The sequence below is a fragment of the Lepisma saccharinum genome, chromosome 2 (assembly GCF_977018435.1).
Source record: "Lepisma saccharinum chromosome 2, izLepSacc3.1, whole genome shotgun sequence".
Lineage (NCBI taxonomy): Eukaryota > Metazoa > Arthropoda > Insecta > Zygentoma > Lepismatidae > Lepisma > Lepisma saccharinum.
This window is the reverse complement of record NC_139230.1, coordinates 195,231,039-195,247,981: the sequence shown is the minus strand read 5'-3', so window position 1 is coordinate 195,247,981 and position 16,943 is coordinate 195,231,039. Positions and strand designations below refer to the sequence as shown.

Sequence of the window (16,943 nt, the reverse complement as noted above, 5' to 3'; positions counted from 1 at the left end):
AACTAGGCTCTGGTCGAGCCTCACTGTTACGAACGATTCGTCGATTCCGTACCGCATTTCTGTGAACTTTCAAGGACCAGATGCAATGCAACTGAACAAAGATTGGCATTTCCTGGAATCGACGCTATCCGTAATTCGCCTGGGGCTGCACAGCATGCCAAAACAAGGGGATGTGACAAATTACACTTGCTACCTGTTCCCCGGGAGGGGTCGCAGGACGAGCTTGCAGTTGCAGAGGAGGGTCGGTTATGTGAATTCTTCCTTGCGTGTTACTGAAAATACCAAAAAACATTTCATTACTGAAAGGGCTAGATTTGTAGCAAGATTTCTCTCTGTAGGGCTAAAAAGCCCCTTGGAGCTTTTGCTGAATGTTGTGGCTGAGTACGTACTCAAAAGGGCCAGTTCTGGCCCCAAAAGAGCCAACTTGGCAACACTGTCCGGAAGGTAGTACAGACGGTGCAGAGACACCAAATCAGGGTTGGCATCATGGGCGTACGGAAGGGGGGCCGTGGCCCCCCTCTGGAAAATGAAAGTCAACAAAAAAATATGTATTTCACACATATAATTTCATTTTAGCCACAATAATATGTGTTAATTATTGCATGAACACCATAAATTCAAATTTAAGCAATGTTTTTTAGGGAACAGCACTATTTTTAGGGAAAATTTGTCTTCGTTCGCCCCCCTGTTTCCTACCCTGTAAGTTTGAGACTGGTGGAAGTATCTGAATACACAATGCGTGATTTTGATCTTGACTTGAATTTTTTTCTTTTTCGATATGATTCATTGGTTTGTATAACTGAATGAAGCGCAGACGCTTAAGCCCATATCACACGGAACTGGATTTCTAGTTGGAATGCTCTAGTTGGCGATGAACTGACTTTCTGGGTAGTAATCATGGCCGCCAGGCTGACTGCTTGACTGGTTTAGAGGAATAGGACATGTTCTAATTGCTACTAACTTCTTCGACTAGATTCTGTGGAACAGCCAATCAGAGCAAAGTTTGGCCATGTGAAGATAATCTGTGAGTTTGCAAAGTAGCTTTTTTTGTCTGTGGTTTCCGACTGCATACAGCACGAAAGGCATGTCGAGTTACACCGTCTATGGTGAGTGTACGGTGTTTACAATTGAAAAAGTTAAAATATTATTCCATACGTGTTTAGTAAACGTTGTGAAGTATGTCTTTTATCAGCGCCATTCTTCTCTACCTAAAACCATTTAATACGAAGCGATATTCCTCTCGGTTAAATAGTTATCGTATTTTAAAAGTGTGAAGTGATACGTTGTTTACATCTCGCGCGGCCGCCATTATGGGAACGAAAGACTATCAACAAGTACGGTGTAACAAGTACCGTGTGAGGCGAAAACTAGCAAATGGGTAGCCAGTCCAGCGTCAACTAGAACATTCCTACTGGATATCCAGTTCCGTGTGATAGGGGCTTTACTTTTGGTAACACAATTTTGTACTTTCGATAGATAAACTGATCTGAAGAATCTATTATAACACTGCAGGTTGTTTTCTCCTATATAAACTGTTCAGGCAGCAGGAAATATTTCACCCTTATTTTTCCACTACGAAGATAGTAATTCTTTAATATTTAGTTTCTTGAAATTTAGATGAATATGAATCCTAACCTACTTCAGCAGTGGCGGAAAAAGGGGGTTATTACTCCCTACTTTTGTCCCTACAGTAGAGGTGTGCGGGATACCGAAAAGTTGGTACCGGGATAGGGGGGGGGGGATCCTGTCCCGATCCCGACTTTTCGGGGTCCCAAGCAGTAGGGACATACAGAATGGTCATTTTAAAAAGTCGTCAATTCTCGACATTTTCTTCATTGTAAATTTATGTCTGGAACGTATCGGAAATTGTTAGTTTTTGTACCAGAAGTGCAAAAACAAACACTTAAGATGAAAATTACGTGTAGAATTCGAGATTTCAAGAGCTTCGAGAAATTTCGAACATATCCCGTCACGAAAATTTCCCGACCTTGTCGGGAAATTGAGAATTTTCCCCGTCCCGAATGTCGGGGTTTAAAGAATTTCCCCTCCCGACCCAAAAAATTCTGTCCCGCACACCCCTTCCCTGCAGTATGGTAAACCTTGTCTCCAAAGGGATATAAACTGTCCTTGCAGCCACTGTACTTCAGTAACATAGTTTCATAAAAATGATTTTTTTTCCTAGGGGTGTCCGACAGAATTTTTTTGGTCGGGACGGGAAATTTTTAAAATCCCGACATTCGGGACGGAAAATATTTGCCATTTCACGACAATGTCGGTACATTTTCGGGAAGGGAAATGATCGAAATTTCCCGAAGCTCTGAAAATCTCGAATTCTACAAGTAATGTTAATCTTAAGTGCTTGTTTTTGCACTTCTGGTACAAAAACTAACTGCTCGGGAACCCGAAAAGTCGGGAAATTTTTTCCAGATCCCGGTCCCGACCCTTCGGGATCCCGCACACCCCTATTTTTTTCTTTAACGACTTTAAGTATAATTTACTGGGAAAAGGTTGACTTTCTTTTGTTTAAGACACATGTTTAAAACAAAAAAATCATGTTTTAAACAAAAAAACAGTCTGTTTGTTCTTTTTTAAAAAAACACAAATTTTGCCAACCCTGCACCAAATACAAATACAGTACTTGACTCCAAATCAACGAACTAGACGACTCGGTGTTGCACCGTGCAACCAACTAAACGCTTCAGTGCAAAGAGAGTCATAGCGAGTCAAAAAGTGCAGCGAACTAGACGGGGCTACAAGCTCCGACTGTTATTTTAGGAAAATCTATTTGTCCCTCAACGAGAATAACAAAGCATATCTTATAGAGAATAGCAAACATTGCTATTTTAAGAAAGCAAACTAAAATATTTAATTTTTATTTTTATCTTACATGATCTGATGCAAAATAATATACATAGAAAGCGAACAAACGAAGCGGTACTCATAATTGCAATTTGTCGAGAGGTACGGATTAATTGCAAGACCTAAGGTTTTGTTCACAAGCGGGATAGCGATCGTCTGCATCACAGTGCCGTCGAAACGAAATTTCGAAGATCTTCACAAGAAACCTTTGAAGCAAGCTGACATAACGGGATATTGTGATATTAAATATTATAAATATACAGTGATATGTAAGTGGTAACTTTTGTTTATCCGAACCATTGAATTTACCAAATACCATACTAGCAATAATCTTCGAAGACTTCAGAAACAAGCATGATCGTTGGAAATAGCCTTGCACCTTTGTTTTGTTTGTTCAAAACTTACATATAAGCTTTGTTTTTTTTTTTTCTCATGTGGAGCAGTGTGGCCTTGCTTCTGATAGTGTTACATGCTCGTTAGCATATACTAAGCATGTTTTCTGGTTACTTACTTTGTGTCTGTGTGTGTGTGTGCAGAACGATTTTTTTAATCCCACTCATTTATGCTTACGTGAATAGAGGGTAAAAATTTACTATCCTTCGGACACCTCTAATTTTTTCGTTTCGTCAATTTTTGACATTTGTACTTACGTATCTGCTTCGCGGAACATTCCTGAAGGTGTATCAACATTGTTTTGATGAAATTAATTGCAATTTTTCCCATTATCAGTACGTCTTTCTGATAGGCCTTTTCGCTTGCCTCAGACGAACTAACCTAACCACGCGCCAATGGTTCGCAATTATTTCCAATTTCTAAGTCCTGATACTAACACGACACCAAATTTTAACTATGTTTCCTAACCTAACAGAACTAACCTATCCACGCGCCAATGGTTCGTGAGGCTAGCTGTTCTCCGTCGGAGAATCAATTTTCAACGAACAACATGAATTTCAGCTATGAAACATTCCCACATCACACAAAACACCTTCCCGATGTTCGACAATGCTACAGGAACTTATTACGGTAAGTAGTTTCTTCTGTAAAAATAAATAAATGTGTCCGAAGGATAGTAAACAAGTACCACGATGGTGGCCCCACGAACCATCACGGGGACGAGGTATGCCTACTAGGTTAGGTTAGGCCTGTTAGGTTAGGTTCCATTAGCACTCCTTTCGTTCAATTTAGCATATACGGACAACATAGGAATTACAAATTCCATGGCATCTTCCACATCCGGCAACAATTTCACGACGCATCCTCGACACGTCATCTTGTAACAGCAGCAATAGCGCAAATTTTTCTTTCGTGCAGAAAGCAAATGGCGGCAGCAGCAATAGCGCATCGGAAATAGATTTTCGTAGAAAACCACATACATTCGCATTAAAATGGATCAAAACTACATTCCCAAACATCAACAACGCTACAGAAAATGGTTTGCATAAGTAAGCTTAGGCCTGTTATGTTAGGTTCCATTAGCACTCCTTTCGTTCAATTTAGCATATACGGACAACATCGGAATTACAAATTCCATGGCATCTTCCACACCCGGCAACAATTTCACGACGCATCCTTGACACGTTATCTTGTAGCAACAGCAATAGCGCGTCGGAAATAGATTTTCGTAGAAAACCACATGCATTCGCATTAAAATGGATCAAAACTACATTCCTGAACATCAACAACGCTACAGAAAATGATTTGCGTAACTAAGGTTAGGCCTGTTAGGTTAGGTTCCATTAGCACTCCTTTCGTTCAATTTAGCATATACGGACAACATCGGAATTACAAATTCCATGGCATCTTCCACACCCGGCAACAATTTCACAACACATCCTTGAAACGTCATCTTGTAGCAGCAGCAATAGTGCGTATTGTGCTCTCGTGCAGAAAGCAAATGGCGGCAGCAGCAATAGCGCATCGGAAATAGATTTTCGTAGAAAACCACATGCATTCGCATTAAAATGGATCAAAACTACATTCCCAAACATCAACAACGCTACAGAAAATGGTTTGCATAAGTAAGCTTAGGCCTGTTATGTTAGGTTCCATTAGCACTCCTTTCGTTCAATTTAGCATATACGGACAACATCGGAATTACAAATTCCATGGCATCTTCCACACCCGGCAACAATTTCACGATGCATCCTTGACACGTTATCTTGTAGCAACAGAAATAGCACGTCGGAAATAGATTTTCGTAGAAAACCACATGCATTCGCATTAAAATGGATCAAAAATACATTCCTGAACATCAACAACGCTACAGAAAATGATTTGCGTAACTAAGGTTAGGCCTGTTAGGTTAGGTTCCATTAGCACTCCTTTCGTTCAATTTAGCATATACGGACAACATCGGAATTACAAATTCCATGGCATCTTCCACACCCGGCAACAATTTCACAACACATCCTTGAAACGTCATCTTGTAGCAGCAGCAATAGTGCGTATTGTGCTCTCGTGCAGAAAGCAAATGGCGGCAGCAGCAATAGCGCGCCGGAAATAATTTTCGTAGAAAACCACATGCATTCGCATTAAAATGGATCAAAACTACGTTCCCCGAACATCAACAACGCTACAGAACATGATTTGCGTAAGTACTTTCTCCTGTATATTTTAAAAAATTCATCTCCGGTATAGTAAAGTATTACCGATTTTTTTTAATCGACAGGTTTCAATGTTTTACGTAATAAAGAATTGGTTCCAGTGTGCGGAAAACACAAACAATGGAAATATGTTATCCCAAATATGGCCCACATAAGTAAAAACCTACCATCTTGGAGTATGGCCCAAATTCCTTTTGTTTGATTGCTATTTCATACTAGTTTACTATCCTTCGGACAGATTTCTTCATTTCTACAGAAGAAACTACTTACCGTAATAAGTTCCTGTAGTATTGTCTAACATCGGGAAGGTGTTTTGTGTGAAATTCAGGTAAGTTTTCCGTATCCTGGAAACGGATTCCTTCAAATTTAAAAGGGTACTACTTTACTATACCGGAGACACCTATCAATGATTTATTTCACAATTTTTTACATTGCTAACGTACTATTCTGCATTGCGCAACATTTCTTTATGTGAAATAGTGAATTTCTAACAAAAATAATGTATATTTCTTACATTAATGAGTACTTACTGTTGTTCCTCATTTCCCACAAACCATCCACCATTGACGGTAGGCCAAAAATTCACCATAGCCCGACGAACCATCACAGGGACGAGGTATGCCTATTAGGTTAGGCCTGTTAGGTTAGGTTCCATTAGCACTCCTTTCGTTCAATTTAGCATATACGGACAACATCGGCTTGTAGCAGCAGCAATAGCGCATCGGAAATAGATTTTCGTAGAAAACCACATTAAAATGGATCAAACCTAACATTCCCGAACATCAACAACGTTACAGAAAATGATTTGGGTAAGTACTTTCTCCTGTAAATTTGAAGAAATCCGTCTCCGGTATAGTAAAGTGTTACCTCTAAAAGTTTGGGGCCCATTTGGGGGCAGGTTACTCCAGCCAATTTCTAACATGCCTTTAACAGGTAGTCTATAGAAAAAGCCGGAGCGGAGGCGGGGCCGCGTTAGTGGTTGGGGGCAGTAGGTCAATTACATCAGGGGCGGAGCCCGGAATCGGTGGGAAATTTTGACTGTAAAATTTCAAACAAAAATAGTGAAGAATTGCAATTACTTTGATCAAAAAAAAGTCCAAACGAATAATTTATAAGGATAGTAAATTTTTATCCATCATGCTACATATGATTTTTTTTACATGGTTCGATTACAATTTTAGTTTGTGTTAACACATACTGCAAAGTTTTAGCTACAGCGCCTTGAATAATGTAGTGTGGAAAACGACCCAAGAAACTAGTTCCCCAGACGGATGAGAAACATAGATGGCAGTGTGATCAATGTCGGTGCTAATTTTCTTATGAAAGTAATGCGGCTGGTAAATGTTTACTATCCTTCGGACACCTATAACTTCTGAGTTTCATCAATTTTTTACATTTGTACTTACCTATCTGCTTCGCTGATAATTTTTTAACGTGTATTCATGTTTTTTTGATCATTTTTTTTTTAAAAAAAGTGTTTTTGTAACTGAAGACCGTACGTTTCCGCAAATGGTTTGTGGGGCTATGTGTCAATGGTTTGTGGGGTTATGCGAGAATGGTGTGTGGGGCTATGCAAGAATGGTGCGTGGGGCTACGCGTATTTTTTTCGAAACCAATTTTTAACCATTGTAACCTATTGTCACCCTACCTAACCCTACCTTACCGGAAATGGTTCGTGGGGCTATGTATGAATGGTTCGTGGGGCTATGCGTCAATGGTTGAATTTCCGCTATGAAACATTCCCACATCACACAAAACACCTTCCAGATGTTAGACAATACTACAGGAACTTATTACAGTAAGTAGTTTCTTCTGTAGAAATATGTCCGAAGGATAGTAAACTAGTACGACAGTTATATTTGTGGAGTGATTTGCAGTCACGAAATGGCATTAATTTGGAAAGAAAAGTAAAATAAAATGAATAAATAAATAGCATGCGTGCGTAACACAAGAAGAAACATCGCAATGTGATTACGGATGTCAGGTCTTGGACTGTGTTTATTTTTCTATGTTATTAGAATATAAATAGTGTCCTGAGAGATCACCGAGGCAACAAACCACAAGCGTCGCTTGAAAGCGAGCAGTCGGAAATCAATGCAGCCTTTCGAACCGTAGGGACACAAGCTCTGACTGCACCGTTTCCTCAAGGAGATTTTAGACCAAAGCGACACGCGACAAACTATAGGAGGATTTCACACCAAAGCAACACGGGTCATTCGGTCAAGGCAACTTTCATACCGAAGCAACACACGTTGCTTGGAAAGGAGCCAATCAAGAGCAACATTTCACATCGTAGCGGCATGACGGGAAGCACAGGCCAGCATTTGGTTGGTGAAATCCTCAAGCGATAAGTGTCGCTTGTTGCTTTGGTGCGCAATCTCAGTAAAGCAAGACACTCATTGCATCGCGTATGCGTGAACAACAAACCACGGCAACATGTTGCAAGCTATTGAGGAAATGGCCCAGTTTGAGCAACGCAGAAGCGACAAATCGACACGTGTGGCTTATCATGTTGCCTAGATCTGTTGTTGTAATATGCGGTTTATCATGTCTCCTATCTGTTGTTCGCAAGCAACGCTTGCTAATAGACTGAAGGCACCATGTTGCTTGTCACTTATTTGGAAACTCCCCCTGTAGCGCGTCGCTTCGGTCTCAGCACCCTTCCTTTAAGGAGCTTTCCGACCGAAGTAACAAGTAGCACGCGAATACGCCATATGAACGTGTCGTTTGCTGTTTGGACCCTCATGTGCAATGAATGTTATTTTACAGTCTGAAAGTGTGTGTCACTAGTGTGACAGTGTGAACATCCCGTGTCGCTTGTCCCATTGGTTTGAAAGTTGCCTTACACTCATGTTGATGGCACTAAGAAAGTTTTGTGGGGTTCCCCTTGTCGTTTCATGCAATCATCATTATCATCATCGCCGCGATTAGTTTAAAGCTGAAGAAAAGATACAGTAAATATAAAAAATACAAATGCTTCAGTGTGTATATCTTTAAAAGAAATGATGATGATGATAATAATGAACCTAATTCATACACAAAAATTTAGTTGCCAAGAGCATTCCATGCATATTTTTTCTCCCATATTATTAACGAAAGTATGACGATAACAGGATGTGGTCGACTGTCTAGAATGTTCATTAATATCTTCGCGACCACTGTACCAAATATCATAGCAATTATCACATTAATAGAATTGCTTCATGTAAAAGAATCAGACGTTGCAGCAAAAACTCCATTTACTTCCATTATAAGCAGATGAATACCAAGCGCCGGGTCCAACACCAGCGCCTCTAGCGGATCATTTTGAGTGGAACCAGCCAGAGAGCGCAGAACCGTGCTGTTTTCCACACTACGTTATTCAAGGCGCTGTAGTTTTAGCGAAGTGTCTTGCTGCCAATTTGTTTGAAGATTTTGTTCAATAAATGCTTTTGTCGTAAGGTTATGTGTATCTGGTTTAGTTCTCGTAGCATTAAAATAATATCCCTAAATGCTTTCTACCCTACATGCTTTTCTGTTGCTTCTATAAACAGAGCATGACTCATCCATGGGAAGCGGGCATGCTTCGTAAGGTAATTTTTTTCCAACTTAAATAACAAAGGTAAAAAAAGTAAAGTGCTCCCCTGTGCATAGCACCACGCCATGAAGGCGTATAGGGGGTGTGGGGGTAACGCCCCACACTTTCTTGATCCGGTCGTGAGTGGGGGTGATGTGATCAGCATCACGCCCCTGACCGCCTTTACCCCCCAGGGTTTCCCCCAGGTACCCATGTTATTCGACGCTGGGTGGGCGCCAGGGCCGCTTCCATCGTTAGAAAAGTTCCCAGATTTGAACCGGCCGGGGATCGAACCCGGGACCTTTAGCATGGTAGTCAGACGCGTTACCGACTGAGCCACTTAAATAACTATTTTTCAAAATCAAAACATAGTTATTATGCGATATTGCCCGAACACCTCTCACTCTTTTATTTCATTAATAGTGTCAACTTTTCATATTACGAGTCATTATTTGTCTTTCTTGTTCCGCTTGGGTAACAGACAATATGGTGTGCACTTGTCATGGATCATTGCGGGTCGTGCTTGTGTTTTGTCGATTTGGAGTGGGTATGCAGTGTTTCAACCTTCCTAACCGAAAAATACCTACTTTCGTGTTCGTTATGTCATAACATACCATTGATGGATAGCCCCAAAAAACCATTCACGATAGCCCCACAAACCATTGACGGATAGCCCCAAAAATTATTCATGATAGCCCCAAAAAACATTCATGATAGCCCCATGAACCATTGATGGATAGCCCCATGAACTATTGACGGATAGCTCCAAAAACCATTCACAATAGCCCCAGGGACCATTTCCGGCAAGGTAAGGTTAGGTAAGCATAGTTAAAAAAAAAGGCACTTTTGGAAACACTGGCGAGACCACGTGACTTTCGACGCTCATGCCATCTGCAGGTATATAATGGAAACAATGGCATAATGTTGTCACTTTACAGAAAATGCAAGTTCCTTACATACAAAGTGATTATTTCTTGTTCTGTCGCATTCTATGGTGAAGTTTTCAGTTTCCGCAAAACAAAATACCTCGAAGAACTTCGACAATGCTACAGAAACTGATTTCAGTAAGTAGTTTCTCCTGTAAATTTGAAGAAATCTGTTCGGGCGATATCGCATATTTACCCAAAACACGGCTCATTACATTAGCCAACAGTGACACAAAAGGCGAAGTAAAATAAAGCAAATCAAATTGACTTAGCAAATCACCTATTGCTAAACCCTGTGAATTACACCATGCCATGAACACACAGAGAGCATAGAAATTGGTTCCCACACATTCTTATTCTTGACCTTAATGGATGTTATCAGCACCCCCCACCCTGGGAATTGGACCTGGGTCCCCCATGTCGCAGACACCCAACCAAAGGGATTGACCTATTGTGGGCATTGTTAAACTGTGCATGTCATGGAGCCCAATGATGAAGCCACATTGATCAGTCCATCCACCTTTATCAAACAAGGAAAGTTATAAAAAAATGTTCTTCAGCCTAAATATGCATTTTCTATATTATTATTTAGGACCATAATAAATGTGACTACTTCTCACAAAATTTTTGCATTCCCATTCTGCCTCCCCATCCATATTTATTTCTGGTGTCATTATTGAATGAAGTCTCTATATTAAAAGTTCAGATTTGATCAACAGTGTACTTTGCAGTTCACAGAATATTGTTTGAGTTTTTGTTTTAAGTCTACTTTATGCACACATAATAATCAGGACTGGACCTACTGTTTAAAGTGGAATGCTTCCTGACCATCACAGAATCGATGATGCCAAATGAAAATATTGACACAACAAAAGGCTACATTGCCGTAAGCAGTTTTCAGCACTTCAACGGTTTCTGGAGGGGTTTTACCCAGTATTACACAAAACAAAAAAATGTTGGAAGCGGCCCCGGTGCCCACCCAGCATCAAATAACATGGGTACCTGGGGGAAACCCTGGGGGGTAAAGGCAGTCAGGGGCGTGATGCTGATCACATCACCCCCACTCACGACCGGATCAAGAAAGTGTGGAGCTTTACCCCCACACCCCCTATACACCTTCATGACATGCTGCTATGCACAGGGGAGCACTTTACTTTATTACACAAATATCAATGGTGCATCAATGGTTGTACAAACTAAAACTACCAATATTGCAGACTTCTTGAACTTGCCTCTCTACACAACAAACATATTAACTTATGCAAGGACAAAATAGATTTTTTTTAAAAACTTGAAAAATCGTCTGTTATTTTTGTGGCTTTTTATACGTTCCCATTTAAATATTTCATAACTTGAGGATGGGGGTCTGCCAGTTGCATAAAGTAATGTCACCTTGTAATCAACGGATTCCAGGTTCAACCCCCAATGAAAGCACAGTGGTTCAAGTCCCATTTTAAGCTGTAGGTTCAACACCAATTAACGTGTATGAGCATAAAGTGGACTTCAACGAACACAATTTTACTGCCACAAAGCCAGATTTTAAATAATGTCATTTGTGGCAAATCTATTTTAGTTTCTGCCACAATGCACTAGGGCAGTGTCTCTCAACTGGCAGGCTGTGGCCCGGTACCAGACCCTGGCATGAATATACCAGGCCACAGAAGTTCATTAAATCAAATGGTTGCCAAGTATTTTAAACAAAATTTCATATTTGTCAACAAGCCTAGACATATATCATATTCCATTATTTATTAATACTTAATTTCAAGGGTGCATATTATGTATAAAGTTTTAATAAAAATAGAAATTAGAGTGTTTTGAGCAGGCATTGATTTTTATGAAATGAATTTACCATGCTGTGGTCTCACAATGGTTGAGAACCACTACACTAGGTGGCCAAAATACACCACATTTTGTTCCATGACCAAGTTTAGTGGCCATTGAGTCAAATTGTACGTGATACACTTGAAAGCCAGAAAACAAATAATTTACGCCAAATACAAATGTAAAGGAGTTTGATACTAGATTTTTGTTTATAGACATAGTTCAAGAAGAAACTATCATCTGTATATAAACTGTATACATGTTTCTTATCTTAAATATACAAAATATATATATATTTTTTCATGTTGCCGGTTTTTGAGTTATTGAAATTTGAAAATTGACAAAATTGGCCGAAAACCGCTCACCGCTGAAACTTGAAATACAATTTGCAAGAGACCTGTTTTAACTACAGGGCTGGGCATGGTCTCATTTTAAAGCTTATGAAGACTGCTTTCATTTGATATATAACATGCTTGGTTTTTGGCAAAAAAATAAATTTTGAAAGTTTTTCAAAATTTTATTTTACAATTTCCAAAAAACGAAATTTAAAATTTTACATTGTGAGTAAGTGGGGGTACTGACATGGTCCTACCCTGGAATAAAACGAACGAAGGAGCGTAACTCCGGGCTCCTATACTCGCATAATCCAGTATTCTAAATTCTAACTTTCTGGTCGCTTATTCTCAGTTTCCTTTAGTATACAACAAGTTTGGAGCTTACTGGCAATAACTGCATCGGACGTAAATCTAAAAGCAGCTAAGAGTGAGATATACTCACGCGAACTATTTAATTGGAATTTGAACATTCGATTGTTAAATCCGTTGACTCTGCCACGTCGCTTGCCAGTGGTGATTTTTGTGCATAACGCTGATTTACAGTATTTCATATTCTTCCGGCCTAATGCAGTGTCAACAGAGTTTTACAACTTCACTGAAGGTCGCTAGCATGATTTGCTTTTAAGAAGCTCTTTTCCAGTGCTTCAGTGTGTTTAGCTTATCAATTTATGATGCCCGGGGTCCTGGGTTCGCTCATGCAATATGATATATACTGTTTAATTAAATTGAATTAGAATTTTTGGATACATTGGAATTCCACAGACCCTTTATATTGTTAATATATTTGAATGTGTATCTGTGTGGGTGGTAAGAGGCAGTAATACATAAGGTTAAAATTGAGAAAATATCTGTTTGTACCCTTGAATTTTTGGAAAGTTTGCCTTGAAAACCAGGAATTATATTCGAATTTTATCATGGTCCTAGAGTGGCCACCTTGATTTTGTATTTTGAGGTCCCATTTTCTTTTTGAATTTATTGAAGTTTGAGGCAATCAGCTGCCTTCAGTGTCTGCATGATATACCTACATATAGTCTTGAAATTAATATCGTATCATCCTACAGAATGATGGGGATCAAAACCAGTCACTCCCACAATAAATCAATGGGTGATGTAACTTATTCATCATTCATCCTCAATGATGAGAGCACTCGTCATTGACATGACAAGTCAAATGGTTGGCAGTGCGAAAGGCACAACCAAAGCTAAATAGCTTAACAACTAGAAAAGACAATGGTCACTCATTGGGTTTTATGAACCTTCGAACCTGAATCATGGCTGGGTTAGGATAATTACCTGTCTATCTGAAGAGTGATAGTTGGTACAAAGTAACGTCGAATAAAATAAAACTAAGACCTCTGTAGGCTACGTTGCTCATTGACCAGGATTCGCCTCACTCTCCCTCAAGTCCTTTCTCCAAGCTCCTCTCTCTCCTCAATCCAAATCAAAAGTCAGTCCCTTCTCAGTCTGCCTCACCTCTATATCACCCAGGCCATGGAGACCTTCCTCCATGCCGAATCGTGATTTTTACTACCTCCATTGCAAACAGCTGACTCCATAAACCTGATGAAACTTCCTATATCCTGAATTCAACAGGAAGTTTGCATAGCACAACACTGTGCATTATTCACATACCACAGAGGTTGAGACAACTGAAGTAAACAAGTGAATGCCCTGGTCAACATGAAGCATCCAGAGAGAGTTTAAATAAAATATAATCTTATGGATTAATATGATTTGTTAAAAAGGACTTCCGCCGTGGTTAATGATTATATTTTAGTTAACAAAGTAAATTACTTTCAGATGTATTGGGACATTATGTAATGTATTTATTTTACAGCGTGAGTCAAAAGTCAGGTTACATAGGGATTTATATAGTATATATCTTCAATGTGTGCACCTTGAATTTCAATGTATTTGTGCATGCAACGCTTCCAGTTCTCCAGAACCTTTTGCAGAACGTCCAGCATGATTATGTCTGCACAATGTATTCCTTCAGATGTTGGCTGTTCTGAATCTTAACTGAGTCGATGAGTGCCTTTAAATGACCCCAAAGGAAATAATCCATTGGTGTGAGGTCTGTAGACTGTGGTGGCCATCAAAGGAACCATGGAGACCGATCCATGCACCAGGAAATTAACCCATTATGAGCAAGGGCACCATCCTATGTAACCTGACTTTTAACTCACCCTGTATTTGTGGGGAAAAAATACCACTTTTTATTATCATTTGTTTGTTCTACTTGCGATAGTTAATAGTTAACTTAAAATAATTTTTTATTTTTGATTTTATTTCCTAGAAATCGAAGATGCATCCACAGAAGAATTTCACTGTTGATTTAAAAAGATGCAGAGATGATGAAGCACTTCCTGAAGATGCAGAAGTGAAGAGACAGCGCAGAAAACAAGACAGTAAGGAAAGTGTTGAAATACACATAAACGCAAGTGGTGGTGGTGTTGAAAATAGTTGTGGGGGAACAGTGCTCATGAATGAGGAGAAGAATCTGTCAGATTTGGATGTTGAAAATGTGAGTGAGTCAGTTGTGGATGAATGGTTGTCATTTCCTAAAACTTCTTCATCCCATATGCAATATAAGTTTAGTTGTCATATGTTAGAGAGAGGTGAAGTTAGAAGAGAAATGCACAAATCAAAGAAGCCCAAAATGGATGAATCTTGGGATGAAAATTTCATTCAGATAGGCGATCCAACTGAAGAGGATTCTACTCCTAAAAGCAATAAGAATGAAGTAAATGTGGATCCATCCCATTTGTATATATCAAGCCTCGCAAGTGATTTAGTTGTGTATGAACAGTCAATCGATACAACCTCTTCTGTCCACTCTGGTATGGTAAAGGGATTAGGAGTTCGTAAGAAAATACCGAAAACTGAAAAGCGGAAGAGAGATCCATTTTGGGATGTAGATTTAATTGCTCCTTATGATCCTCAAGTTGAAAAACCAAGAAGGTCAACTCATAGTGTTGCTGTAGTGCGGTCATCTGGATCCAGGAGAAATAGGCGGCCCAGCATTGAAGAGCGTAATTTCTCTGATGAGGAAGGCTCCCTGATAACAATTGATGCCATGGTTCATGTGGATAGTGAGAGGAAAAGTGTGCAGGCAGATGCAAACAGAGATGCCTACGACAGTTCATCGAGCACTGATAGTGGAAATTTGTCGAATGATGGTAATGCGGATCTGTCAAGTGTAGAAAGTGCATTGCATGATTTGCAGTTGTCTGGAGATGAAAATGGTAATATGTTCTAATGATGTTGACATAGCTATTTATGGCCTAGTTTTCCTTATCCGACACTTAGTGAAACAAATACATGCAACATTTAAAATGAATGTTATTAGTAAGAGCATCGATCCATGAAGCATTAGTGTTCAAATATCCAGATCGAACCTTTATTAAATAAGAGGAAGTTCGTGTGAAGATGTGCCATACTGTAAAATTAGATGATTCTCTAATACAAAGTAATGGTATGGTAATATTTTCCTAGTCTCTGTGATAAATGCCAAAGCTAAGTTAATGTAAATATTGCATTGGTAAACTTTGTCATTCTGAAAGAAAAATATTGTGATTGATATTAAGTACAAAAGTGAACTGTAGTTATTAGGTTAGCTATATCAGCAATGTTTATAGTTTTATATAAAATTATATATTGAAATCGTCCTTGTGCCAAATCTGCCAGATATTTCTTGAAATTTTACATAACATGTTTTGACGTTAGAATTTTAACTTTCATATGTATTGTTGAGGTTTTTATAATGTAGCTCCATTAATAATTGTTGAAACGGGGCTTCCATTTTTTAAAGATTGTATGTTTTCTACATAATTTAGAATGTACTGATACGAAAAAATGTAAAAGTACATACTTAATAAATTTCAAGATTTGTGTTGTATTTTAAATTGGCTCATCAAAAAATGATACCCATACCAATTTTAGTCTGTGATACTAATAAGATACTTTAATATAGAAAAGTATAAGTCTATTAGAACATGTGCCATTTATTTGTAGGAGATTTGTTTATTGTGTAGTTAATATTGAGTCTCTAAACACACTAGTCAAGGAGATATGCTCATGCAAGTGTGTGTAAGTTGTGTTACACAGGGTGTCCAAAAAGTAATGCAACCATGACTTTGAACATGTGTAAGTTTTGTACAAGATGCAATGTAAGGATTAATCTTACACTGCGTATTAACTTTGTCTATGTGAATATCTTTCAAACAAACAAGAAAATCATGCTCTTCCTGAATGTTCAGTATGTGAAAAAGTTACTAAGGTAGGAATTGTAGCTTTCCTGGGGACGTGATTCAAACAGGTGTTCTCGAGTTACCAAGCAGGTTAGATTGGAGTTAGCTTCCAACGTTTCGAGCACATACATTGCTCTCATCATATTCCCTGATGATGAGAGCAATGTATGCACTCTAAACGTTGGAAGCTAACTCCAATCTAACCTGGTTGCTAATCTGAGAACACCTGTTCGAGTTACTAAGGTGTAAGAAAAAGTTTCTGTGTGAAATAAAATCAAACATGGATGAAAGACAACTATGGAGGCGCTTGCAATAATTTTCAATGTGTATAATAAAGAAAGAGTTGAAATTTACCATTGAAAAAGATAGGTAGCTTACGTTTTTGTATGATAAATTTTAAATATTTTCGTTCATCTGGGTATTGACTGAATAACATAGCCACAGGTCTGGCATACATGGTATTGCCCTCGTCGGTACACCTCTTAATTAAAAAAAATTAAAAAGAAATTAAGAAATTATGAATGTGCTGTAATTAACCCCAAATATTGCCTGTAATGCATAAAAATTGATTTTTGTTCTATCCATTTCGA

At 38.9% G+C, this 16,943-nt stretch overlaps 1 protein-coding gene across 1 annotated transcript; it reads left to right on the top strand.

Moving 5' to 3' along the window:
- The first annotated feature begins 3,013 nt into the window (after positions 1 to 3,013).
- Positions 3,014 to 16,402, top strand: LOC145980942 (uncharacterized). Its single transcript, XM_083114028.1, has 2 exons — positions 3,014 to 3,128; positions 14,400 to 16,402. Exon 2 carries the CDS (start codon positions 14,409 to 14,411, stop codon positions 15,360 to 15,362), a length of 954 nt encoding a protein of 317 aa, XP_082970154.1. The 5' UTR covers positions 3,014 to 3,128; positions 14,400 to 14,408; the 3' UTR covers positions 15,363 to 16,402.
- The last annotated feature ends 541 nt before the right edge of the window (positions 16,403 to 16,943 follow it).